This window comes from Somniosus microcephalus, chromosome 9 (genome assembly GCF_052327205.1).
Source record: "Somniosus microcephalus isolate GS21.2 chromosome 9, FLI_Smic_1.0, whole genome shotgun sequence".
Taxonomy (NCBI): Eukaryota; Metazoa; Chordata; class Chondrichthyes; order Squaliformes; family Somniosidae; genus Somniosus; species Somniosus microcephalus.
Window position 1 is genome coordinate 33,824,144 of NC_140995.1, and position 26,607 is coordinate 33,850,750.

General features: G+C 43.3%; 1 protein-coding gene across 6 annotated transcripts in view; it reads left to right on the forward strand.

Annotated features, from left to right (window-relative positions):
* lrrc1 (leucine rich repeat containing 1) overlaps positions 1-26,607 on the forward strand; it is a 231,750-nt gene that overhangs the window by 158,826 nt on the left and 46,317 nt on the right. For 3 of the 6 annotated variants that reach the window (XM_085996510.1, XM_085996508.1, XM_085996512.1), the window contains 3 exons: positions 89-261; positions 15,032-15,165; positions 20,331-20,450. In XM_085996510.1, coding sequence (XP_085852636.1) covers positions 89-261; positions 15,032-15,165; positions 20,331-20,450 — 427 coding nt within the window. Of the gene's footprint in view, positions 1-88; positions 262-15,031; positions 15,166-20,330; positions 21,678-26,607 lie in introns of those variants that run through there. The other 3 variants (XM_085996509.1, XM_085996513.1, XM_085996514.1) reach the window with 3 other exon arrangements.

Sequence of the window (26,607 nt, forward strand, 5' to 3'; positions counted from 1 at the left end):
CTTTGGAACAGCTGAGATGCTGGCCCACCGAACTGCCAAAGGCTTTAACAGTTGATTTTATATTGCCGTTTCCTTTTGTTCAATACAGGTTGACATACTTGCCATTGTCACTGATCACCTTGAAACTGAAGGCCCTTTGGTTGTCTGAAAACCAGTCCCAGCCTCTTCTAACTTTCCAGACTGACACAGATGTAGAAACAAGAGAAAAGGTTCTGACGTGTGTTTTGCTTCCTCAACAGCCTTCTGAACAGAACAACCACGGTACAGTATCTGCCACTAGTAATATTATAATCTTCAAGGGAAGAATAGAAGGTCTTTGGGGGATTGTTGATGAAAATTTCAGATTCTTAGGAGTATTGATCTATTTCTGTAAATTTTTTTAAAATTCCAGTGTGGAAGATATATATACCTCCTTCCCTCCTTCCATCTTACTCAATAATCATATCAAAGTCTACACCACTCTTACTGCTTTCCCGCCTGCCCTTGATTTGCTTGTGGCAATATGGAAAAATATGAGCAATGCCTTGGGATCAGTAAAATGTCAGGGGAAAAAAGATTGCATTGAATGAATGTATGCCTTTTTAAAAAGAAAATGTTCATGCGTAATCCAGCGGCATCATGTACACAGTGGAAATATTCAGCAAGTGTCACTCAGGCACATGACACCATGTTGCTTGAATTTCATTCCATCTTCAGTGCTGCATAATAATTGTTTAGCAATGCTTTTGAGTTACTGTCTCGCAATTTCCCTGGTCCATACTTTTTTTTTTTAAGTCTTTCAATATGGGTCCTAATTTCTGTACAATGCTGCCATCTTTGATCAGTAACCTGGGATGTTGCCTTGGCTCAGTTGGTTGCTCTCTCCTCTCTGGGTCCAGAAGATTGTCGATACAACCCCCACTTGCTGCACATAATATAAGCCAGGAGTGTCAAACACAATGAATATGATGGACCTGATCCTACATCTTGGCGTGGGCCACATTCAGCAAAAGTTAGTTGGACAAGTTGGGGTAGAAACTGCTGTGTTTCACCTGTTACTTGAGAGCGTGCAGTGGGCACAATGTCTACCAATTTCTGGGCGTGAGGTCCTGCATCAGCGCCACGTTGGTCTTCACTGTTTTTCTGCCTCCCTGGCCGGTGCCTGAACTCCTCATTGTACTGAAGGAGCACTGCACTGTCGGAGGATGTCATCTTTTGGATGAGATGTTAAATCAAGGCCCTATCTGTCGTGCTGTCCATGATGATATTTATCCTTCAAACACCATCGCTAAAACAGATTGTCTGGTCATTTATTTCATGGCTGTTGGTGCGACTTTGCTGTGTGTAAATTGGTTGCCACATTAGCCTACATTACAACAGTGACTACACTTCAGAAATATTTCATTGGCTGTGGAGTACTTTGAGACGTCCTCTGAACATGAAAGGTACTCTATAATAAATTCCCTCTTTTTTTATTCGTTTATGGGATGTGAGCGTCGCTGGCAAGGCCAGCATTTATTGCCCATCTCTAACTGCCCTTGAGAAGGTGGCGGTGATCCGCCTTCTTGAACCGCTGCAGTCCATGTGGTGAAGGTACTCCCACAGTGCTGTTAGGGAGTTCCAGGATTTTGACCCAGCGACGATGAAGGATCGTTGATATACTTCTAAGTCAGGATGGTGTGTGGCTTGGAGGGGAACTTGGAGGTGGTGGTGTTCCCATGCGCCTGCTGCCCTTGTCCTTCTAGGTGGTAGAGGTCGAGGGTTTGGGAGGTGCTGCCGAAGAAGCCTTGGTGAGTTGCTGCAGTGCATCTTGTAGATGGTACACACTGCAGCCACGGTGCGCCGGTGGTGGAGGGAGTGAATGTTTAAGGTGGTGGATGGGGTGATAATCAAGCAGGCTGCTTTGTCCTGGATGGTGTCGAGCTTCTTGAGTGTTGTTGGAGCTGCACTAATCCAGGCAAGTGGAGAGTATTCCAACACACTCCTTACTTGTGCCTTGTAGATGGTGGAAAGGCTTTGGGGAGTCAGGAGGTGAGACACTCACTGCAGAATGCCCAGCCTCTGACCTGCTCTTGTTACCACAGTATTTATGTGGCTAGTCCAATTAAGTTTCTGGTCAATGCTGACCCCAGGATATTGATGGTGGGGGATTTGGTGATGGTAATGCCGTTGAATGTCAAGGGGAAGTGGTTAGACTTTCACTTCCTTCCCTCCTTCCTTCTCTTTCTCTCCCGCCTTCCTTAAAAGCTGGCTTCAGGGAGGTTTGTGACTCTTTGGCAGTGACTCCTCTGAATTTCTTCCCCATTTCGCTGTGGGCAAGAACGTTGATTCCACATGGAAGCACAGTAGCCTGGCTGAGGTTCAGAATTCACTGTGTTGGGAATAATGGCTGCAACCCAATATCCTGAAAGTATAAGATGAAAATGTGCTGAGCTCTTATAGTCCAGTATGTATGAAAACTTTTCAAGTACTTCATACTGGCTTCAAGTCATTAATATGTGGAAGGGAACTTTAGCAAAGCACAGCGACCTGCTGCATCCTCAATCAGTAACCTTATCTTTTTGGGAATCGCAATGAATTCAATTTTATTTTCTGCTGAAATTCATTTAAAGTGGGCAAATAAGCAAATGCACCAGGGGATGGGAAGAAAAGGTTACTTTGAAGTTCAATGTTTTTTTTGCCGTTTTGTTTGCTTATGTTAAGCAATTTGAATACCAGACATGCAGACCATCAGCTACCTTATCTTTATGTAATCTGAGCACGTCCCTGGTATGTTGGTATTTGCACCCTGTTCCATCATAGTTTGCAATTCTAGTTTCCCTCACATCCATAACAGTGGATTCAGCCAATGTGAGTAGAAGTGATTAAATGAATATTGACTTGTAAGGTGCACCTCATCCATCAACTTAAACATCCACTCCCTCCACCACCAGCATACCGCGGCTGCAGCAACTTGCAAGGCTTCTTCTGCAGCACCTCCCAAACCCGCGACCTTCACTACCTAGAAGGACAAGGGCAGCAGGCGCATGGGAACACCACCACCTCCAAGTTGCACAACATCCTGACATGGACATATATCGCCATTCCTTCACAGTTACTGGGTCAAAATCCTGGAACTCTACCTAACAGCATTGTAGGAGTACCTTCACTGCAAAGACTTCTTAGGCAGTTCCTCGGAACCAAGGATGACTTGCTTCCACACTAAAAATGAGTTCTCAGGTGACTGATGAGTCTAATGCGGGACCTACAGTCTCTTTCACAGGTGGGGCAGACTGTGATTGAAGGGGCGGGTGGGTGGGGTGCTTGGGTTGATGTGCGCTCCTTCCGTTGTTTGCGCTTGGCTTCTGCTTGCTCCCGTCGAAGAAACTCGAGGTGTTTGGCGCCTTCCCGGATGCTTCTCCTCCACTTTGTGCGGTCTTGGCCCTGGGATTCCCAGGTGTCGGTGGGGATGTTGCACTTTTTCAAGGAGGATTTGAGGGTGCCCTTGAAACGTTTCCTCTGCCCACCTGGGGCTCTCTTGCCGTGTCAGAGTTCCGAGACACGAGCGCTTGCTTTGGGAGTCTCGTATCGGGCATGCAGATGATGTGACCCGTCCATCGGAGCTGATTGAGCGTGGTCAAAGCTTCGATGCTGGGGATGTTGTCCTAAGCGAGAACACTGACGTCGGTGCGCCTATCCTGCCAATGGATTTGCAGGATCTTGCGGAGGCAGAGTTGGCTGTACCTCTCCAGTGCTTTGAGGTGCCTGCTGTACATGGTCCATGTCTCTGAAGCATACAGGAGGGCGGGTATCACTACTGCTCTGTAGACCATGAGCTTGGTGCCAGGTCTGAGGTCCTGGTCTTCAAACACACTCTTCCTCAGGCAACCGAAGGCTGTGTTGGACTTTGTCATTGACGTCTGCTCTTGTTGACAGTAGGCTCCTGAGGTACGGAATGTGGTCCATGTTGTCCAAGGCCTCGTCATGGATTTTGATAATCGGGGAGCAGTACTGTGTGGCGGGGGCAGGTTGGTAGAGGACCTTTGTCTTACGGATGTTTAGTGTAAGGCCCATGCTCTCGTACGCTTCAGTGAAGGTGTGGACGATGGTTTGGAGTTCGACCTCAGAATGTGCGCAGACGCAAGCGTTGTCTGCATACTGTAATTTCACGACAGAGGATGGGACGACCTTGGATCTGGACTGGAGGCAACAGAGGTTGAACAGTTTCCCGTTTGTTCTGTAGATTATCTCCACTCCAGCGGGGAGCTTACTGAGGGCGAGATGGAGCATTGCAGCCAGGAAGATCGAGAAGTGCGATGACACAGCCTTGCTTGACCCCCGTCCATACGTGAATTTGGTCTGTGGTGGATCTGTTGGTCAGGATCACGGCTTGCATGTCATCGTGAAGCAGGTGAAGGATGGTGACAAACTTTTGAGGGCAGCCGAATTTGAGGAGAACATTCCATAATCCCCTACTGTTGACAGTGTCGAAGGCCTTTGTGAGGTCAAAGAAGGCCATGTACAGTGGTTGGTGCTGTTCCCTGCATTTCTCGTAGTTGACGCACGGTGAAGATCATGTCCATTGTGCCCCTTAGTGGGCGGAATCCGCATTGCGACTCTGGGAGGAGCTCTTCAGCCACTGGGAGAAGGTGATTGAGGAGGATTCTTGCGATGACTTTCCCTGTGGCAGACAGCAGGGAGACTCCTCTGTAATTACCGCAATCGAACTTGTCACCTTTCTTGGAGATGGTCACGATTACGGTGTCTGAGATCCCTTGGCATACTCTCCTCCTTCCAAATAAGAGAAATGAGTTCATGAATTCACGCCAATAGTGCTTCTCCATCATGTTTTAGCGCCTCGGCGGGGATTCCATCTGCTCCTGAGGCCTTGTTGTTGTTCAGTTATCGGATGGTCTTTTCAACCTCATGCCGGGCTGGGGTTGTGCTAAGGTGGTGGTGGGTAGCATGCTGCAGGATGGAGTTGAGGACACTCGCGTCGAAGACAGTGTCTCGGTTAAGGAGATCTTCGAAGTGCTCCTTCCAGCGGGGACTGACTGCCTCTGTCCTTGATGAGTACCTGTCCATTCTTGGCTCGCAGTGGGGTAGGACCTTGGGTGATTGGGCCGTAGGTGGTCTTGACTGCGTTAAAGAATCCATGCACGTCGACGACTACAGCGGTTCAAGAAGATGACTCACTACCACATTCTTGAGGGCAACTTGGGATGGGTAATAAATGCCGGCTTTGCTAGCGATACCCATAACTCGAGCATGAATTAAAAAATAAAGCATTCCCTGCCAGTGCTATTTCCATTTCTGTCTGACTTGAATCTTTCTATTTAGCTGGCACTTTCTTAATTATTGCACTGAACTGTCTCCAACCTAGTTGCTGCTAGTCTATTTATATTTACTATGATGGGATGATATTCCTTGTAACATTTTGGGATTTTTTTATGTTTTTCTTTGAGGAAAGGATTTTGGCATTAGGATATGTTCAAGGGTTGTATTTTAAAACAAAATGAATTTGCATAGGACGAGATGTAAAAGCCACAGGCTGGAGAATGTATATTCACAGAATCACAGAATCACAGAAACCTCACAGTGCAGATAGAGGCCATTTTGGCCCATCGAGCCTGCACCGAGACACATCCCACCCGATCCCCGTAACCCCTACACCAACACATATCCCACCCTATCCCTGTAACCCCACGTATTTAATCCCCCTAACACTAAGGGTCAATTTTATCATAGCCAATCAACCTAACCCGCACATCTTTGGACTGTGGGAGGAAACCGGAGCACCCGGAGGAAACCCACGCAAACACGGGGAGAATGTGCAAACTCCACGCAGACAGTCACCCGAGGCCGGATTTGAACCCGGGTCCCTGGTGCTGTGAGGCAACAGTGCTAACCACTATGCCACCGTGCTGCTGGCAAGTCAGACAAACCAGTATGATCAGGGGCATTAAGCAATCTTGTCTCGGGTGACTAAATAAATATTCATCTCCATCGTGGTGAGATAATTCTATTCATGTGGACACGTTATCATGTGTCTGTGGAGGATATACTCCTGCAAGAGACGATAGTAAGTTTGGGTCATGAGCCTGCTAGTGAATACTTGCCATGGAAGTCATTGTGGACATTGCTCCTTCCTAAGGCCATAATTAAGAGAGAAGAGGGACACGGCAGCAATGGGGTTTTGGACAGTCGGTTTTTGCAGTTAGAAGTTGTTTGAAATAAAAATGATGCTTAAAAACAAGCGAGTCAGCCCATGGAAAGGACAGGGCATGTGGCTGATTATTTCCCCCCTATGTTTTCAATGAGAGAAGAGATGGAACTAAGTAAGTGCAGTGCTTTAGACTGTTAGTCTGTATGTCACTTTCTGTCTGTGAAAGAAAGCAGCTTGACTATTTGTATCTGGCTTGGTCTTACGGAGTGTTTCAGTCTTTACTGAGTGTTTCAGTCTACTCTCTCACAGTTTGGAGAAATGCACATGTGGGCATGTTTGAAAGACAACATAACCTGTTTGTATCAGAAGCGGGGTCCTATTGCTGCAGCCTTGGCTTGAGCTAGGAATAGTTGAGCAGTACTGGCACACTCCTGAATTTAAGGTGCTTAGCCCACTTATGGGAGTGACTAGTACTACTGTAACCAAGAGAATATCTAAGGCAGACCCTGCACTTGTAACCCACCCCCATGTGACTTACTCTGAGGCTAATCCTCCCAAACGTGTCTTCCAGGTATCTTTTTCAGTGAACGGAATCCTTGTCTCTGCTCACCAAATGTGGAATTTTAGAAGTACCAGCCAGTTTTTAGCTATTCTTGCAAAAAGACAAATTCATCTCCTTGAACAAAAGCACTGGCTGTAAATTGCAAGTCTATGAGGCTTCCCAATCCACGAACTGAAAATTAAATAAACAAGTCGTACTGTGGCTCCTAGCCCATTCGTCTTTTCTCACTGGTTTAATTTATGTGCTGGCTACACGGTTCTCCAATCTATAAATTTAAAATTTAATGCAGCCCTAATCACGTAAGGCAGACATGTAAATAAATACTTGATTAAGTTTGCCCAGCTGCACGACCCGCAGGTTGAAAATTAAATGGATAAATGGTTGTGCTATTGGTTTCAACTGGTTAATCAACTCTTGCAGATTGAATTCATATGGTGGCTGCATGGTTTGCTTAATACTTACTGTGTGCAGTGACGTGAGTCCCTGACCTGGCCCAAAAAACAAATATTTATGGGATGTATACAGTTATTAATGACATTTTGGAGTTTCAATTAATTTGTTTTATGGAAAATATAAATATTTGCTTTTCTGCACATTATGTTTGTTTTTTCAAATCCCATTGTGCACTATTTTTTCTCCCTTCTTTGTTTCTTTTGAAGTCCCAATTGTGCACTTTGTTTCCTTTCTCCACTTATTTTCTTTCAAGCATCATATGCTTTTTCTTTCTCCGTGCTTTTAAGCTCTACTTTGTGTCCCTGTAAGCACCATTGTGTACTTTCAATCCCTACTCTCGCCCCTTTTTTTCTCAAGGTTCATTGTGCACTTTTTTCTTGCCCTGCTCTTTCTGTCAACCCTGTTTGCTTTTTTCTTTTCCCACTTTCTCTCTCTCTTCCCACACTGTTTATCAAGGCTCATTTTATTTCTATTTTTAAGCCCCATTTTGTGCTTTTCCCCCTTTCCCAGTCTCTCTCTTAAAAGGCATGACCCCTTTTTAAAGAAAAAACACCTGTCCCCTGCGCACTTAAATAGGTTTGTTCCCCATTGTCTTTTTTTAAATACCTTTATTTAGGTTGGATTTTGATTTTGCTCTCTTTCTTTAGTATACTGTGTACAGTTCCTGTGTTTGTTTTTGTTCGTGTCTGTGTTAGTTACTTTTTTTCTTCCTCTTGTAATTCTCATCCTCTTCTTCTCTCTTCTCCCAACCCCAACATCCCCTTAGACCAAGAAACCAGTGTTTGTTTATGTTGATAAATGCAGCTAAACATTTGCCCTGTGGAATGCAAGAAGAGAGTTTTATTTAAGTTTTGCAATTCGAGGATAATTATGTTCTTTGCTTTCAAAACAGTTGCTTTTAAAACTGTGGAACATTTGAACAAAATAATAGGTGAAAAACTCCATGTCCTCTAACATAAAAGTCCAGTTACATTTGGATAACAGTCAAGCACTAGTCATACTGGCTCTGCTCTTTTGACTTGAGTTGAGAAATAGATTTGATATTTAAGCTGGATTCCTTTCTGATTTAAAATATATTGGCCTGGAAATTGTGGTCAGCGGCAAAGCGAAGGCGTTTGCCGGGGCCCCGGAGGAAGCTGCCCACAAAGATCTTGCGATCTCTGTGGCGAGAAGTTTGCCTTTTTCGATGCGCAAGTGATTTCAGTGAAATATAATGGGGAATCCCTAAAGCGTTCTGCCGTGACGTCAACAAGCTGCCTAAGCAGCCAATCACATTGCAGAATTCTCACAGACCAGGAAGTGAAGAAGCTCCTTTTATTCTGACTGACGTAAGAAAAATACTAGGCACTTGGTCTAAGCATTAAACAAAGCTTTAATCAACTGTTTTACAACATGGAGGTCTAGTTGTGTTCTTCACTAGTTCCTGTTAAGAATGTCCTGCGCAAGCTGGGCCCGTGCCCGAGTATTTATACTCTCCCTGGACAGCGCCACCCGTAGGCCACTCAATATTATTTCATAAGTCTTTCTTTCATGAATGACTGATTCATGTCACTGACTTAAAAAAAATGTTAGAGAGCAAAACAAAGATTGGGGCTCTTGCATGGGGAAAAGGTAAACCCGAAATAAATATGAACAAACTTATAAAAAATATCTTTTTTTTTAAGTTTCTTAAAAATTGTAATTTTAACCTATTGGAGAAATTTGACACTCCACAAAATTAAAACTAGTTTTTCAGGGCCATAACTTTTTTTTAGCAGTCAATACGATGTTGAAACCCCAGTTACACCTAATCCAACAAGGCCTAACTTTTAATGGGGTATTTTAACAACGACATTACTGCGGAAAAGTCCAAGTTTTCGTCATTTTCACTGATTGCTCTAATTACACCGCCGGCTAGGGGAAGGTGGTGTGACACCGCGCATCCAGTGTCGGAGCAGTGAATGACTGACCAGAATTTCCACATTTAGATGTGCATGCGCTACATCCTGAAGTTGCGGTCAGTTTCAAAGGGGTAATAACGGCGAATGCTGTTAGTTCCCCATTATTCTCCAACGCAACTTCCGGCCCATTATAATGTTTTGAAATCCGTTATTAACTGACGAGCATGTGAAAAGTAGTGGAGAAAGCAACAAATCAAGTCAGAAGCGGATGCTCAGTGGCAACTTAAAATTGGAAAAAAGTGTATTGATTTCTTTGTGGGTTCAATGACGAGACATTTATGAAAGAGAATGTCTTTTAATCTAAAGTCTTGTTCAACTCTTTTAACAGCATTACAGGAGACATCATGTTAGAGATCCCTCTAAAGTGAAACCAAAACTAAACTCTTTGGCCTAGAAATTCACTGGCCTTAGCGCCGCTTTTGAGGCGCTAGAGGGCCTAGCGCCGAAGTTATGGCCAGTTTAGAAATTGACAGGGGCCCTAAATCGGCGTTAGGCCGGTAGCGCTGCGCCGGCACCGATGACGTCATCGTGTGTGCGCAGCGTCCCGGTTGCCATGGTAACCCGCCCCAAACTCGGAAATTGAGTTGCAAACCGCCTCGCCCGTGGCAGCCGCAAGCAACGTTCTGGCAGAGGTGCCTTACAGAACTTTGCGCCGGCGCATTAAAGGCCCCGCGGCGGCCGGCCGCTTTCCCCGCCGGCCGCCTGGCCGCAGCTCCCTCCCCGGACTTCCCCCCCCCCCCCCCCCCCCCCCCGGAACAGAAGCAAGCCCGGCACTTGTCCGAGGTGCCGGGCTCATTTTTAAAAAGATTATCGCGGGCCGCGGCCGGGTGCAGGCAGCTCCTCAACGGAAGGAGGAGGCCTGCACTTCCTGAGCCTGCCGCACCGCAGCGGGCGCCGCAGCGCCGGAATAGCGCCACAATGCGGCGCGTGGCGCCAGGTTTGAGGCGCTGAGACCCCTCGGTAGCGCCGGCAGCCGTTTGGGCGCGGCGCTACTGAATTTTTGGCGCGCGCAGGGGGACTTAGCGCCGGCACTAACTTCCGGCGCTAAAGCCCTCGCTGCGCCAAAACCGAATTTCTAGGCCTTTGTCTCTGTCACATGCCCTCTGCTGGTCAGGCATAAGTAATCAATACATGCAAATATGCTGGTAAGGCATCATAATCAAACAGGCAAATACCATCACTATTTGCTGATATCATTACATCTCCCTTTCTTAAAACAAAAGTATTTTACTTTTAACTAACAACATGTTTTCTTTGTATTAATCTGCATTTTAACTGTAACACTTAATGAACTTACATTATCACTATCATGATCAAGGTTTTTTAACCTTGCTTTGTGTGTTCACATGAAATATGTAAATACACTAGAACTTGAAGAAAGAATAAGATAACATTACTTCCTTCTTTGAGCAAATTTAAGGACTATTGTTAATGAGTCTCTCAGGAGGCTTCACGTGTCTTGAGGATTTTCTGATTGATTGTCCTTGAATCTGAGTTGTTGCCTCAGATGATGGTTTCTCAGCTGTGTGATCAGGTTGTTCAACAGTATCAGTCTTTCGACCTGCTGTGTGATCAGGTTGTTCAACAGTATCAGTCTTTTGACTTGCTGTGGCTGGTCCCATGAGAAGATCTCGACGATTTCTTCGCAGAACAGCACCCTCATCTGTCTGGTGTATGATCTTGGTTGAACTTCACTCGGGACAGTTCCTTTCTGAGTCCATATGTTTGTTTTGTCTTTGAACCTTACTTGGTCACCAGTGTGGAGTTCAGGTAGGTTTTGTGTTCCTCTGTCATAGTAGTACTTTTGCTTTTCTTTCTGTTCTTTGAACTTCCTCACTTTCTCCCCCTCTTTTGTTTTCAGGAGGTTCTCCGGGATGGGTAGGTTTGACCTTAGCATACGTCCCATAAGGAGTTGGGCTGGTGACTTACCACACTCGAGCGGCGTTGTGCGGTATACAAGCATGCTCTGGTAGAAGTCAGTTCCACTGTCTTTTGCCTTGTACATCAGTCTTTTCACTGTCTGGACCGATTTTTCCACTAGTCCATTGGACTGTGGAAAGTGAGGACTTGACGCTGTGTGGACAAAGTCCCACTCTTTGGCAAAGTGTCGAAAACTTGCATTGTAAAACTAGGGTCCGTTGTCTGTGAAGACCTCGCTTGCCACGCCATGTCTGGAGAATATGGCTTTCATACATGTTATCACAGCATCTGCAGTGGTGGTGTACAGTCTACAAACCTCTGGATACAGGGAGTAATAGTCTGTGACTACAAGATAGTCTTTCCCTTGACATACGAATAGGTCAGCGCCTACCTTCTGGTAAGGTCTGTCTGGCACTGGGTGTGGCTTTAGTGGTTCTACCGGATTGCTTGCTCGATATTTCAGGCATATTGTGCAGTTTGACACCTCATTTGTCACATCTTGGTTGATTCGTGGCCAGTACATCACCTCTCGTGCTCTTTTCTTACACTTTTCGATTCCCAGATGTCCTCCATGGATCCTTTTTAGCATCTCTTTTCTCAGACTCTTTGGGATAACTATTTTACTTCCTTCGTAGATGATGTCTTCGACCAGTGATAGTTCCTCCCTGCAGTTACAGTACTCTGCTATGTCAGGTGAGCAGTCTTGCTTCATGTTGGGCCATCCATCCAAGATGCTTTTCCTCAGTCGTCTCATTGTTTCATCTTTGTTTGTCTCAGTCTTTATGAGCTCCATTTTTGCATCTGCTATTGGCAGTGCACTTGTGATCATGTCCACATAGGCGTTCACTTTTTCATCCATTTTGGTGTTTGCGGGCTCACTTGGGTCAACAGCTCTGGACAACGTGTCTGCTGTATACATCAGCTTACCCGGTGTGTACGCAACATTCAGTGTATAGCGTTGCAGCCTGATCATCATTCTTTGTATTCTAAGTGGACAGCTATTTAGTGGCTTTTGGAACAATGCAATCAAGGGCTTATGGTCAGTCTCTACACTGATTGCTTGTCCTGACACAAACTGGCGAAATCTTTCACAGGCGTATGTGATGCTGAGCAGCTCCTTTTCTATTTGAGCATATCGCGTCTCCGCGTCTGTCATTGAGCGCGATGCATATGCAATAGGTTGCCAGTAGTCATATTTTTGCAGAAGAACAGCACCGAGCCCACTCTGTGATGCATCTGATGATATCTTGATGGGTCTCGCTGGGTCATAAAACCTCAGAACTGGTTCCTCTGTGAGCAGTTTCTTTAGATCGCTCCATGACTTCTCATGCTCATGATTCCATTCCCATTCTATGTTCTTTTCAGTTAGTTTTCTCAGTGGCGCCATCTTTTCTGAGAGGTTGGATATGAATTTACCCATGTAGTTGATCATTCCATTAAACCTCTGCACGTCCTTTTTGCATTGTGGCTTTGGCATATTCTCAATGGCGGACACCTTTCTGGGATCTGGTCTGATGCCCTCACTGCTAAGGATATCTCCCACGAATGTCAGTTCTGTCACCCCGAGCTGGCATTTCTCTCTATTCAGCTTCAGGTTTGTTTTCCTTGTTGCTTCCAGCACTTTTTTCAGTCTCTCGTCATGCTCAGTTCTCGTGGTTCCCCATACTATGATGTCATCCATTGATGTATCAACTCCCTCCAGGTGCTCATAGATCATATGGATAGTTTTGTGATACACTTCAGGAGCTGAGGCAATGCCAAATGGTAACCTTAGGAATCTGTATCTGCCAAATGGACTGTTGAACGTGCACAGTCTTGAACTTGCCTCGTCCAATTTCATCTGCCAAAATCCTGATGATGCATCTAACTTGCTGAAATACTTTGCATTTGCAAACTGTGACATGATTTCCTCACGTGTAGGAAGCTTGAAGTGCTCTCTCTTTATTGCTCTGTTTAGATCTCTTGGATCCAGGCAAATTCTGAGCTTTCCATTTTTGTCCACAACGACGAGGGAACTCACCCACTCAGTTGGCTCATCTATCTTCTGAATCACGTTCAGGCTTTCCATCCTGTCCAACTCTGCCTTCAGTTGCTTTTGAAGAGCAAACGGAACTTTTCTGCATGGATGTATGACCGTTGGCATACTTTTATCTGCTCTGATCGTGTGTTCTCCTGGAAGGCAGCCTAGACCCTGAAATAGGTCGTTGTACTCTTTCATGAGTTCATCATAGACTGTCTCTCCTTCGCTTTCCACAACGAGGACTCTCTTTACCAGGTTCAGGCCCTCACAGGCTTTTAAACCTAGTATGGCTTGCACATCCTTTGGCACCACGATTAATGCTAGCGTGTGCTCTCTGTCCTTGTGTGTCACTTTGACAATGCATCTTCCTTTCACTGGTATATCAGTACCTGAGTATCCTGTCACTTTCACTTTTATTCCATGTATCTTTGGTCTGGGTCTAATTTTCTTAAAATCAGTCTCTGATATCACATTTAACTTGTGCTCCAGTATCCAATTTAAATGGAATGTGTATGTCATTCACTTTTAGTGCCAACATCCAGTCTCTTTTTTCTTTTTTGTTTTCAGACACAACATCTACATTGAACTCCTCTATCTCGCTTTCATCTACTGCATGGACCTTGCTTTGTTGCGCTTGGTTCTTGCAGCAACGGGCATAATGGTTGTTTTTGTTGCAACTATTGCATGTTTTACCATATGCTGGACACTTTCTTGGTGGATGCTGTGTACCGCATCGACTACATGACTTTCGATTGTCCCTTTCATTTTCATTCGCTGGCCACGCCTCTTTTTTCACATTGGCGCTCTTTTTGTTAAACGGTTTGTGTCCGTTCTTACTGCATCCATGTTGCAGCTACTGTCACTGAACAGCTCCTTTGCCTGCAACTTCACAGTCTCTGTGGCCCTACACAGTGCTATGGCTTTTCCCAGGTCTAGATCTTGCTCTCTTAGCAGTCTTTCCCTTAGACCATTATCTGGAATACCACACACCAGTCTGTCTTTAATCAGCGAGTCTGTCAGTCCCCCAAATTCACATGTTTTGCTTCTGTTTCTCAGTTCAGTCACATACTGATCAATAGTCTCTCCCGTTTTCTGTACACGTGAAAAATCTGTGCCTCTCAAACGTCACGTTACATTTAGGTATGCAGTAGGCCTCAAACTGTTCCATTATTTTATCTAGCTTCATTTTGTCTCCATCAGCAGCGAATGTGAAGTTATTATACACCTCCAGCACTACTTCACCCACGACATGTAAGAACACTGACGATTTCTTTTTATCACTTTTCTCGTCGGCTCCGATTGCCGCTAAATACAACTCTAAACGTTGTTTGAATCTCCTCCAATTTTCAGCCACATTACCTGTCAACTGAAGCTTCGCCGGTGGGTGTAAACCTTCCATCTTTTCACTTCGTTAGCTATTCTCCAATGGTAAGTAACGATGTTCTCTTTTGGCTTGCTAATATGTGGAGAGCTGATTTCACTTCAGATTTTTCCTCTTCATCTCTTTCAATCACTTCTGACACCATGTATTGATTTCTTTGTGGGTTCAATGACGAGACATTTATGAAAGAGAATGTATTTTAATCTAAAGTCTTGTTCAACTCTTTTAACAGCATTACAGGAGACATCATGTTAGAGATCCCTCTAAAGTGAAACCAAAACTAAACTCTTTGTCTCTGTCACATGCCCTCTGCTGGTCAGGCATAAGTAATCAATACATGCAAATATGCTGGTAAAGGCATCATAATCAAACAGGCAAATACCATCACTATTTGCTGATATCATTACAAAAAGTTCTAATGTTACCGTTAGAATATTGAAAGGCTTTTTTTAATAAAGAAAAATGTTAAAAGAATTTTTCCTTTTGAGTACAGAATTGTCTTTTTCTAAAGCGGGGCAACTTTTAAATAATTTTAATTAGTAAATGTTGAGAAAATGCAAGTTTCTGACCAAATTTTGGAAGCTTTTATGTAAATTTGTTTACATCATTAACTGTGTTAAACTGATTCCAGCAGATAACTTGCCGCGCTGCGGTGCATTGGAAAGTTTGGTGAATGACATGTCTGATGAAATGTGGAATGAACGTGCAATGAACAGGATCAGTGCAATACGTTTCTTGGATGACCCGGATGATGATGAAGAAAAGGTAATGGACGAGGAGCTCATTTTCACACGGTGCAGGAACATGTTTTCAAAGTAGAAGGCGAAACAAATGGCGTTTTCCATAAGTCTTAACTCTTTTAACCCGTAGCAAAATTCATTGTTTTTTTTAATGGTTTGGAGTAGCAGCTTTTAACATTCACACTTTGGCTACATAGTGCATCACAATTTACCTAAAGAAAGTTCAACATGTAAATGAGTGATTATTTTGTGGTATAACTGATTATAGTCCTAAACCCACCTTCCCCCCCCCCCCCCCCCAGCAAAAAGTGATCTTTTTACAGCGGACTTAAAAAAGACCATCCCTGTTTGGATTACTTCACCAAGACCTCTGTCTAGGAATGAAGGCAAATGCTGCTGGATGGACCCCACTGCCCACCCTTCCCAGATTCCCTGGAAAAGGTCAGCCAGAGCCCAGAAACATCCAATAATATCACTAACTCTGACAGCTTGGAAAGAAGGATAGTTCACACTTGGAGGTCCAGAGGCCCATCTACCTGTCTCTACTATTGTGTGCCCAGTGCCTTCTGGAGGTTCTTGTTGCAAGTGCATGGAAGACATGTCTGAAATGGGCAATGCTAAATTATGTCTTTCTAACAGCTGACTGAAAAATTCCACCTCTCCCAGCAGCACTGCTATTGCTGTGCCCAAATCCCACGCTACATCTGAGACCAGGCAGTTCTACCTAAAATCTAGTGCAAGCCAGCCCGATTTGAACTGGCCACGTGCAGTGTTGAACACTCCCTCAAACTGCCTTTGTGCAATATTGTTGTCTGTGCCATTAGATAAGACGGGAAGCAAGTGTTCAACTGAGGACTGTGGCCTGGGTCACTAGCTCTCATTGGAGCAAAAGGAGGGAAATATGGAAGCTGGTTGTTACTATCTCTATCAGCAGCTGGTTGAAAGGGGAATGGTGCTAAATTCCTAACTGCACATACCTTGCCCCACACAAACTCTGTAAATTCTCCTGGACTTTGTTAAATGAGTGGTGTCAGAACTGTGGGACTGTGCACTTCAGGGCATATTCTGGTCCTGACCCCTGGCTCCAGCCATTTTGACTGGAGCTTTTGGAGGTAACGTTAGCCATGACCAATCTTACAAACCACTAAACCTGACTCCATATCTACTTGGCTTACTGCCAGTAGAACAAGGAAACCGCTACCACTTGCATGTTCACCCAGCTCTCACTCCAGGCAGCAAGAAAGTGCATCACTTCACTTCGACGCAGCCCAAATCAACCCCCACCCCCCCCCCCCACCCACCAAACAAAAGTGGACAAAGAACCCATAGAACAAGCAGAGCAGTAATGCACAGATGACATCTGGAGCTAGGAAAACCGCTTGAGTCACCACAACTAAAAGACCTACACCAACCTGTGAATGGAGAGTTCCCTGCCACCTTTACATTCTGGTCACCATTATGGCCAAGACCCCCTCATTCGTTTGCTCCTCCCCACCACAGAATAGTAGGACAGGTCCTGACCCTGCCAGCTTGTAACCCTGTGCATATGTGCAGATCTGTACAGGACCCTCAATGCATGTACCTGCAGGTACCATCAAACCTAATGTAGTCTACCATGATCTGTGAAGTGTGTAAGTTTTTAATAATCGCAACATAAAATTATTTGGGAGGGGAATAAAACAAAGAAAAAAATGAAGAATGTGCTGGTGTACCAACTCACTGAGAACTGTGGGTTGTTCATTTATATCCGTGAATTTTCCACATTTTGAGTTTCCTGCTTGGACTTGGTTGTGAACGAGAGGTGCTCTGGATGAGAGATGCTTCTCATTCTTCCTCCCCATCCCCAACACCACCAGCAAGCAGGGTGGAGAAAATTGCTGGCTTATTTGCCCTGTGCCATTATTTTGTAATTCCAGTAAACCTGTTTTCACTATTCTTTATTGTAACCCACAACCTAAAACGAATCAATCCCTGCATGGTCTTCATAAACCAGAACCAATGTCTAATTGTTTAAATTTAGATATATCTGATATCCACCTACGTCAAGACCTAACCACTTAATAAGCCTATGTTTATTGACTGGAAAAGCAGATGCCTGATGTCTGAGCAGAGTTTAGATGCTGAAGATACTAATTCTATATATGGCTTCTTTCCAATCTTTCATTTTGTCTTGCATTCAGTGAGCATTATGTGCAAGTCCATTAAAGTTTAAACATTTTTTAGTTTGTGTTATGTACAAAATATTCTCCCTTTTGTCCAACATCTTTAAATCCTACAAAGTCCATGCAGAAGTGATTCCAATGTAGTTACTAATGTACAACCTGCGTTGTAGACCGTATAAACTTGTAATGAGTGACCAGAACAAATGTTTTCTTAAGACTTGTTGTTTCAACACCCTTAATACCACTGACAGGAAATTATTTTTTATCCGGCACCAATGGGACCGGCGTGGTGCCGGTTGATCAAAAAGTCCGGATTGCAGAGAGGTATATTTACCAAGGTACAGGAGCCCTGGTTACACGGCCACAGATCCAGGAGTCCCTGTTGCACGGCCACAGGTGCAGGAACCCCGGTTACACGGCCACAGATCCAGGAACCCCGGTTACACGGCCACTAATATATAGTAAAACTTACCTGAACCTACTCCTGAATTTTGCCGGTTAAGAGAGATTTCCAGATATTTAGGTGCTGGTTAAAAGAGAGTTTCCTGTATATAAAAGAGAATATTCTGAAATCTGTGAATTATGTTAAGTTGCGAAATAGCAACTGACACAAACAAAGCTGTAATCTTGTGGTATAAATTACCGGGATTTCTGCTATACTGTGTATTTGCTATGAAGCAGAATTCCTGCTATATTGGCCCGGATTGTGCGGTCAGCAGCAAAAGAATGGCGTTCATTGCATTTACCGCTGTCCGCAGAATTTTTGTGGGCTTTACGGTTACTAGAGATCCTTTTCAGCATGGCGTCCTCTACAATGCATCTGTGGCATGTATGAGGAGGGCAAGCAACAGCATGTCTCTTCAACCAATCAGATTGAAGAATCCTCACTGAGACCCACAGAGATTAAACCAGGAAGTATAAATTAGAATTTTTAATGCAAAGTAAGATCATGTACAAAAAGCGAAAGAAAGATGGGATCGAGAGAGAGGAAAGAGACGGAAAGAAAAAGTTTTTTAAAAAAAAGTTTTATTTTTTTTACACTCCAGCAATAATTAAATTCTGAAGGAATGTGACTCTGCACTAGTAATACTTAATTTTCAGGGCCAGAGATTGTTTGGTAGTAATTAAAACTTATGCTGTTAAAAAATTCACTTACACCTGAATGCACCAGCCCTTTACTTTTTCTGGTGTAACTCGTGGGCAAGTACAGCAACTTCACGCCCTTGCATGTATTTTAATGCCAATTCTCTGGGCGAGGTACTGGTGGAGTGTAGCTTGTGGAGGAGCAGGGCAAATCGGACAGCAACTTCCAGATATCCGTGTTTAGCTGCGGACGCCGGAAGTTGCTGTCCGATTTACGGTGAGCGCCGATAGCCTCACCGTTATTCCTACCGCAAAATCCGGCCCATTGTGTTTTTTCCAGTAAAGCACTGTTTGGCTTCCTCCCGTACAAGTAATCTGCTGTACGACGAGCTTTGATTGCTAGATACAGTGATTCACCTATTAGTTGGCTACTACAGTTCAGTACAGGAAACTTTTTTTTTTTTTATCCGGCACGGACGGGACCGACGTGGTGCCGGTTCATCAAAAATTCCAGATAACCGAAAGCTATAGTAAAAGATACGGAGAGCTGACCGCTCCGTATAAAGCAACAAACCCTGTTGCTTAGCAACAACTGCAGAACAATGGCCACAAGTTCCAAGCGTCTCTGTAGCTCAGCAACAGCTGCAGCCACACCCTTGCACAGCAACACATCGAGGAACGCAAGTAGAATATGAAGTAAAACCTACTCCTGAATTTTGCCGGTTAACCGAGCTTTCGGGTTATTTAGGTGCCGGTAAATCGAAAGTTTCCTGTAGATTTATCTTTCCTGTCTCAAGTGTACATTCTAAATATTGTCTGCTCTTTGCAGCTGTTAAAGATGCACTGAGCTTGTGTGATGTTGGAATGATTTTATTAAATACTTGTATCTTGTAAAGCAGCCTTGAATCATTACAGTAGGAGGTCTTTCATGCTGTGTGGTGGAATCGCCTCCTCATAGGAGCAGTTTATTCTAATCCTATTTCCCTGCTCTGTTACCCTCAATTTTTTTCTTTGTGTTTAGCTATTTTCCACTTAAATATGATTGACTCGGCTTTAATAGCCATTGGTGGTAAAATAATAAGGGATATATGAGGCTAATTAATGGGTTTTAACAGTCTGGGGCTTGAATGTATAAGTCAACAAATATCCTATCCTTACTATTGCTGCTCCACTAATTTCTTCTCATGAAAAATTGAGAACAGGCACACTTCCGCACGCAAGTGTCTGATCCCTTTCTAAAAATGCCAGTAAATTGCAACTTAGTTATTCATTTGATGCATATATGAAAAAAAAGTACCAATGTTTTTTGAAATGTGGTCATCTTGCAGTGGGAGCTTCTTTTACCCCCTGCCCTCCCTCCTTTGCCTGACTATTTCCAGCACATATTTCTGCTGTATCTCCACGGCATGTCGGCCTTTTCTCTCTCTAATTTGTGAGTTCCTAATCTCTCTCTCAGATTGCCAAGTTGGCAAAGTGAGTTGCATCTCGACACTATCCCAGCCGGAGGGAGGAAAATCACAAGCCATGCCCCTCAAGCCATTCTTCATTCCATGCCCTTTTAAGCCCCAAATGTGGAGAATTTGAGAGATTTTGGTTATTGCACATCGTCTGAATTATAACTTTAAACATGTTGAGCGTTTAATTTGGAATAACCCACAGAATTATAGGGTAAATAGGATTTAGACTTCATCTACACCTCAGAAAACTATCAACTTGACAGTACTTCTCAGCTACTTAAATAGAATTGCTTCTGGTAACACTGCACCCTCTGAAATACATATTAAACGAAAAAAGGAAAACTGCTACCTCAGGTGAACACATACAACACAAGATTTCTTTGTTTGTCGTTGGTTTATACAGTTGGGTCACTTCCAGTACTGCAATAGAGATACCGTAGGTATTAGTTAGGCATCTGCTGTTTACTTATTTTTCCTTTTATGTCTAGGGTACACTTCTGAGGAGAGCCACTCCACACCCAGGGGAACTAAAGGCCTTGAAAAAGACAGCAGAGAACTTGAGGAATGACATGAATGCTGCTAAAGGACTGGACTCCAACAAAAATGAGGTCAATAATGCCATTCAAAGAGTGACCACTTCGGTATAGAGTTTTACCTCAGACTCTCGCCTCGTGTGTCTCCCTGACTGTGTAAACATTAACGTTAATCCATCCCTGGAACTGTTCCAGTCTGTTTGTACACACCAACCCCACCTGATTTTGTTTCTTCATGTCAGCAAGGTTTTATAGTAACTGCAACCTGGAAGAAAGTGCCTTGTTTCCGCCAGTGATTGCACCGATCTGCCCAAAAATATTCTGCACGTTTTATCATGTCATTTAAAAAAAAAAACTATTCATCTATATATATTATCTATATATATATATATATATATATATAGATGCACTACTGTATAGAATTAGAAATCCTTGCATATAATTTTGTTATCCACAGGGTGAATGCATTTTTAAAAAAGTATATTTTTGGGGGGTGTATGCCCAGGTATTTGGACCTGCTGAAAAATAATTGTACAGTTTTATGTGAAATTTGATACTTTTATACGGTTTGGCAGCTTGGATTGTGTAAATTTTAAAATTTTTGTATAGCAAGTTTAATAATAGAAGGTAATGCGAGTTTTGAATTTCATCAAGGGCAATGGTACACATTTTTAATAGCTATAGAAATCAATTCTTAGTTTCCCAAATCATCCGCATTGTGTCTTCAAACTGTTGATCTACTCACTGTGTCCCTCTTTACCCACCCTCCCCTCCCCTCCCCATGTTGTAAGCCAAATCTTTGATGTGATGTACTTAATAGCACAAAGCTCTTTTTCTCCTTGGGATGGTCTTGTCGTGGTTAGGTACTGTGGTTTTTTTGGGGGTACAGAAATACACTACACCGGTGGTGTACACGTCGGAACTTGCAGGCTTGTTGTAACCTTTAAACCATGCCCTGCTGAATAAACGGAATTTGCACCAAACAAATATGCTGTGACTAACGCTTTAAAGGGTTAATTCTAATCAGCGTAACCCCTTCCATCATGTTCCTTCTCTTAGCGTTGCATTTTCTTTGGACTGGAATTTGTCAACTGTTGCGCAAATTGCAAACAGTTTTATAACGTGTGAAACCTCGGGTCCAGTCTTGATTTTTGTTCATTGATCGCATACTGCACAAGAAATGTTATGATTTGTTTTACAATAAATGAAGGCTTTGTGCTGGCCATACTTAACCACTAATGAATAAAAATTTGGCAATGGTCTTTCAAATGAGCAGGCCATTTTCCAGTTCAGTTTATTTTCTGCTGGTGTTGCGAAATCTTGAATTGATGGCTGTAAACTTATATGACCTCCAGTGAGATAAACCATAGAAATAAAGCTCGAGTGGTTTATGAACATTGTCTTAAGAGATTGTTACAGGCTTGAGGTCACTCCTTGCTATCTGTTCAGAAGGTATCCTGAACACTTTCGTTTAGGTAATTAAATTCATGACTCTCTTCGTTACCTATGGTCCTGTGTCTGGAAACTGTAGAGGTGGGTTTGTATTAATTCATTGATCTGCTTGTTTGATAACATTAGATACTTTTTTTAGAATTTTTGGCTAATAAACATGATTAACTTTTGTAAGAATCTATGAAGAAAGCAAATGTTTTGTAATTAATTTTTAGAAGTCATGCCACTTAGTGTGATTTGAAAAATTGACCTCGGGCGTTCTGTAGTCTATGCATGGCGCGCAGCATGTCTACCTACAGGGAGTTTGCTGCTTTTGACTTTTATTTATCCTTTGCTGTTAGCACATAGATCAGTTTTGCTGTTTTTTTCCCCAGTGCTACAGCTTTTCAGCAACTACAGGGTTTTACTTTTGGAAGGATTTTTTTTTCCTTTTGAAAGTTTTGACATTTGCCTCAAATCTTCAGTTGACTACATAACATTTCTGTGTGTAGTATATATTGTAATGATATATGTCAACAACATAATTTATGCCTTTTGTTAACTTAATCGCTATTTCTGAAGTCCTGTTGTTAACATCAAATTTACTCCCATGCTGCAGTTTTGCTAACTTCCTCAAAGCAGGTTTTTGCAAAACTGAGTTACATGACCATGGTTTTGCTCTAGTATTTTATTAATGGGCGACTGATTGAGTAAATTGCTCCTGTGTTGGGTTTTATGTTCTGACATTGTGCAGGAAATCCATTACTTTCCCATATTTTGAATGAAAGCCTGCTTACAGAATCATCATCAGCTCTTGCCCCCTCCCCATGATTGGCAGCGATATCGGCTATAGCTTTCAGCATGAATATATCACCCACATCCTCTACCTTGTGAAACTTTTGTCTTGGTTCAAGATGTTTTGCTCTCGAGAGCATTTTATTATCTTTGTTCATAAGAAAAGTGCTCCCATGCATCCTGGGCTTCAGAGTATGTACATTCTGAAGTTAGGCCTAATTCATTTCAAGGGTTCTCCACATGTGAAAAATCTGCCTTTAAAATTAAATCTGTAGTTCAAATCTAAAATGCAGCTCAGACACTCCAAGTTTAAGAACTCTTTGTCTGCACAGGTGGTCATTGCATTTGGTCACTAATGCATGTCAAGGTGGCTTCTTTATTGTCTTCTCTGGCTCGGGACAAATCATTAAACATTCTTTGAAACAAGCAGACTTGCTTCAGAACCTCAAGGGTAATAATCTCTGGATTATTACCTGAGCCACGAGCGAATTTGGCTAGGACAAATAAAATTAGAGAGTTAAATGCATGGCTGAAAGACTGGTGTGGGAGAAATGGGTTTTGCTTCCTGGGACACTGGCACCAGTACTGGGGCAGGAGGGAGCTGTTCCGTTGGGACGGGCTTCACTTGGCCAGTGCTGGGACTAGAGTCCTGGCGGATCATATAACTAGGGCTGTAGAGAGGGCTTTAAACTAACTAGTGGGGGGGGAGGTTCCTAGAGAGCAAATAATACAAATGACAACAGAGAAGGTCATAGACTTAGGTAGCAGTGGGGAAATTAAAAACCAGAGCGTGTCAGGAAGGGGCAGAAGGTATGGAGTAAAAGGTAAAGTAATAAAAAGGGCAAAAGCAGGAACGAAGTGTCACAAAACATCTTTGAAAGTTCTCTATCTGAATGCACGTAGCATTCGTAACAAAATAGATGAGTTAATGGCACAAATAACTACATATGGGTATGATCTTGTGGCCATTACAGAAACATGGCTGCAGGGTGACAATGCCTGGGAATTAAACATACCAGGTTATTTAACGATCAGGAAGGACAGGCAGGAAGGAAGGAGAGGTGGGGTGGCTATGTTAATAAAGGAAGGAATCACTGTAATACAGAGAAATGATATTGGGTCAAAAGATCAGGACAATGAAACAGTTTGGGTGGAGGTAAGGAATAATCAGGGGAAAAAAACACTAGTGGGCGTAGTCTATAGGCCTCCGAACTGTGGCAACTCTGTTGGACGGAGTATCAATCAGGAAATAGTTGAGGCTTGTAATAAGGGAACATCTATAATTATGCGGGATTTTAACTATCATATTAATTGGATAAATCAAATTGGGCAGGGCTGCCTTGAGGATGAGTTCATTGAGTGTATTAGGGATGGGTTTCTTGAGCAGTATGTAACTGAACTGACCAGGGGGCAAGCAACCTTAGATCTGGTCCTGTGTAACGAGACAGGATTAATTAAAAATGTCCTAGTAAAGGATCCCCTTGGAATGAGTGACCATAACATGGTTGAATTCCATATTCAATTAGAGGGTGAGAAGGTTGGATCTCAAACAAGCGTGCTAAGCTTGAATAAAGGAGACGATGAAGGTATGAGAGCGGAATTGAGTAGAGTGGATTGGGAAAATAGATTAAAGGGTAAGACGATACATGATCAGTGGTGTGCATTTAAGGAGTTATTTTACAACTTCCAAAAAGTATATATTCCACTGAGAAGAAAAGGGTGTAAAAGAAAAGACAGCCATCCGTGGCTAAGTAAAGAAATTAAGGATAGTATTCGACTAAAAACAAGGGCATATAAGGTAGCCAAATCTAGTGGGAGGATAGAGGATTGGGAAAACTTTAAAAGACAGCAAAAAATAACAAAAAGATTGATTAAGAAAGGGAAGATAGATTATGAAAGTAAATTAGCAAAAAATATAAAAACAGATAGTAAGAGTTTTTATAGTTATATAAAAAGAAAAAGGGTGGCTAAAGTAAATGTTGGTCCCTTAGAGGATGAGACCGGGAAATTAATGGTGGGAAATATGGAGATGGCAAAAACACTGAATGAATATTTTGTATCAGTCTTTACAGTAGAGGACACTAAGAATATCCCAACACTGGACAAACAGGGGGCTATGGGGGGGGGAGGAGCTAAAAACGATCAAAATCACTAAGGAAGTGGTACTCGGTAAAATAATGGAACTCAAGGCGGATAAATCACCTGGACCTGATGGCTTATATCCTAGGGTCTTGAGGGAAGTGGCAGTAGGGATTGTGGATGCATTAGTAATTTTCCAAAACTCCCTGGACTCAGCAAAGGTCCCGGCAGACTGGAAAACTGCTAATGTAACACCCTTATTTAAAAAGGGCAGTAGACAGAAGGCTGGAAAGTATAGACCGGTTAGCCTAACATCTGTGGTAGGTAACATTTTGGAGTCCATTATTAAGGAGACAGTAACAGGACATTTGGATAATCATAATTTAATAGGACAAAGTCAGCATGGTTTTATGAAGGGGAAGTCATGTTTGACAAATTTGCTGGAGTTCTTTGAGGAAGTAACATATAGGGTGGATAAAGGGGAACCAGTGGGCGTAGTGTATTTAGACTTCCAAAAGGCATTTGACAAGGTGCCACACAAGATTATTGCTTAAGATAAAAAATCACGGGATTGGGGTTAATATTCTGGCATGGATAGAGGATTGGCTATCTAACAGAAGGCAGAGAGTTGGGATAAATGGTTCATTCTCAGACTGGCAATCAGTAACTAGTGGTGTTCCGCAGGGGTCAGTGCTGGGTCCCCAACTCTTTACAATCTATATTAATGATTTGGAGGAGGGGACCGAGTGTAACATATCAAAGTTTGCAGATGAAACTAAGATGGGAGGGAAAGTAGTGAGTGAGGAGGACATAAAAAACCTGCAAGGGGACATAGACAGGCTAAGTAAGTGGGCAGAGATTTGGCAGATGGAATACAATACTGGAAAGTGTGAGGTTCTGCACTTTGGCAGGAAAAATCGTAGAGCAAGCTATTATCTTAATGGCAAGAAACTGGAAAGTACTGAAGTACAAAGGGATCTGGGGGTCCTGGTGCATGAAACTCAAAAGGTTAGTATGCAGGTGCAGCAAGTGATTAAGAAGGCCAATGGAATGTTGGCTTTCATTGCTAGGGGGATAGAATACAAAAATAGGGAGGTATTGCTTCAGTTGTACAAGGTATTGGTGAGACCGCACCTGGAATACTGCATACAGTTTTGGTGTCTGTACTTAAGAAAAGACATACTTGCTCTCGAGTCAGTACAAAGAAGGTTCACTCGGTTAATCCCGGAGATGAGGGGATGAACACATGAGGAGAGGTTGAGTAGATTGGGACTCTACTCATTGGAGTTCAGAAGAATGAGAGGCGATCTTATTGAAACATATAAGATTGTGAAGGGGTTGGATCGGGTGGATGCGGGGAGGATGTTCCCGATGATGGGTGAAACTAGAACTAGGGGGCATAGTCTTAGAATAAGGGGCTGCTCTTTCAAAACTGAGATGAGGAGGAACTACTTCACTCAGAGGGTGGTAGGTCCATGGAATATGCTGCCCCAAAAAGCTGTAGAAGCTACATCATTACATAAATTTAAAACAGAAATAGATAGTTTCCTAGAAGTAAAGGGAATTAAGGGTTAGGGGAGCGGGCAGGAATTTGGACGAGTCTAGGTTCGGATCGGACATGGCCCTGTGGGTAGCGGAGTGGGCCCAGGGGCCGTGTAGCCTGATCGTGCTCCTATTTCGTGTGTCTAATTCTGTTAGATTCAGGAGATGGTTCTGTGATAGTAGATTGGCGGTTAGGATCAGATCAGCCATGATCTTATTGAATGGCGGAGCAGGCTCGAGGGGCCGATTGTCCTACTCCTGCTCCTATTTCTTATGTTCTTATGTACTCCAGTCTCATTATTGGAAGTTGCTGATGGGTCTCCTGTATTGCGTGGCATGAGGACATCTGCCTCAGTGTCTACTGGGCAAAGGCAAAGAATTTGGC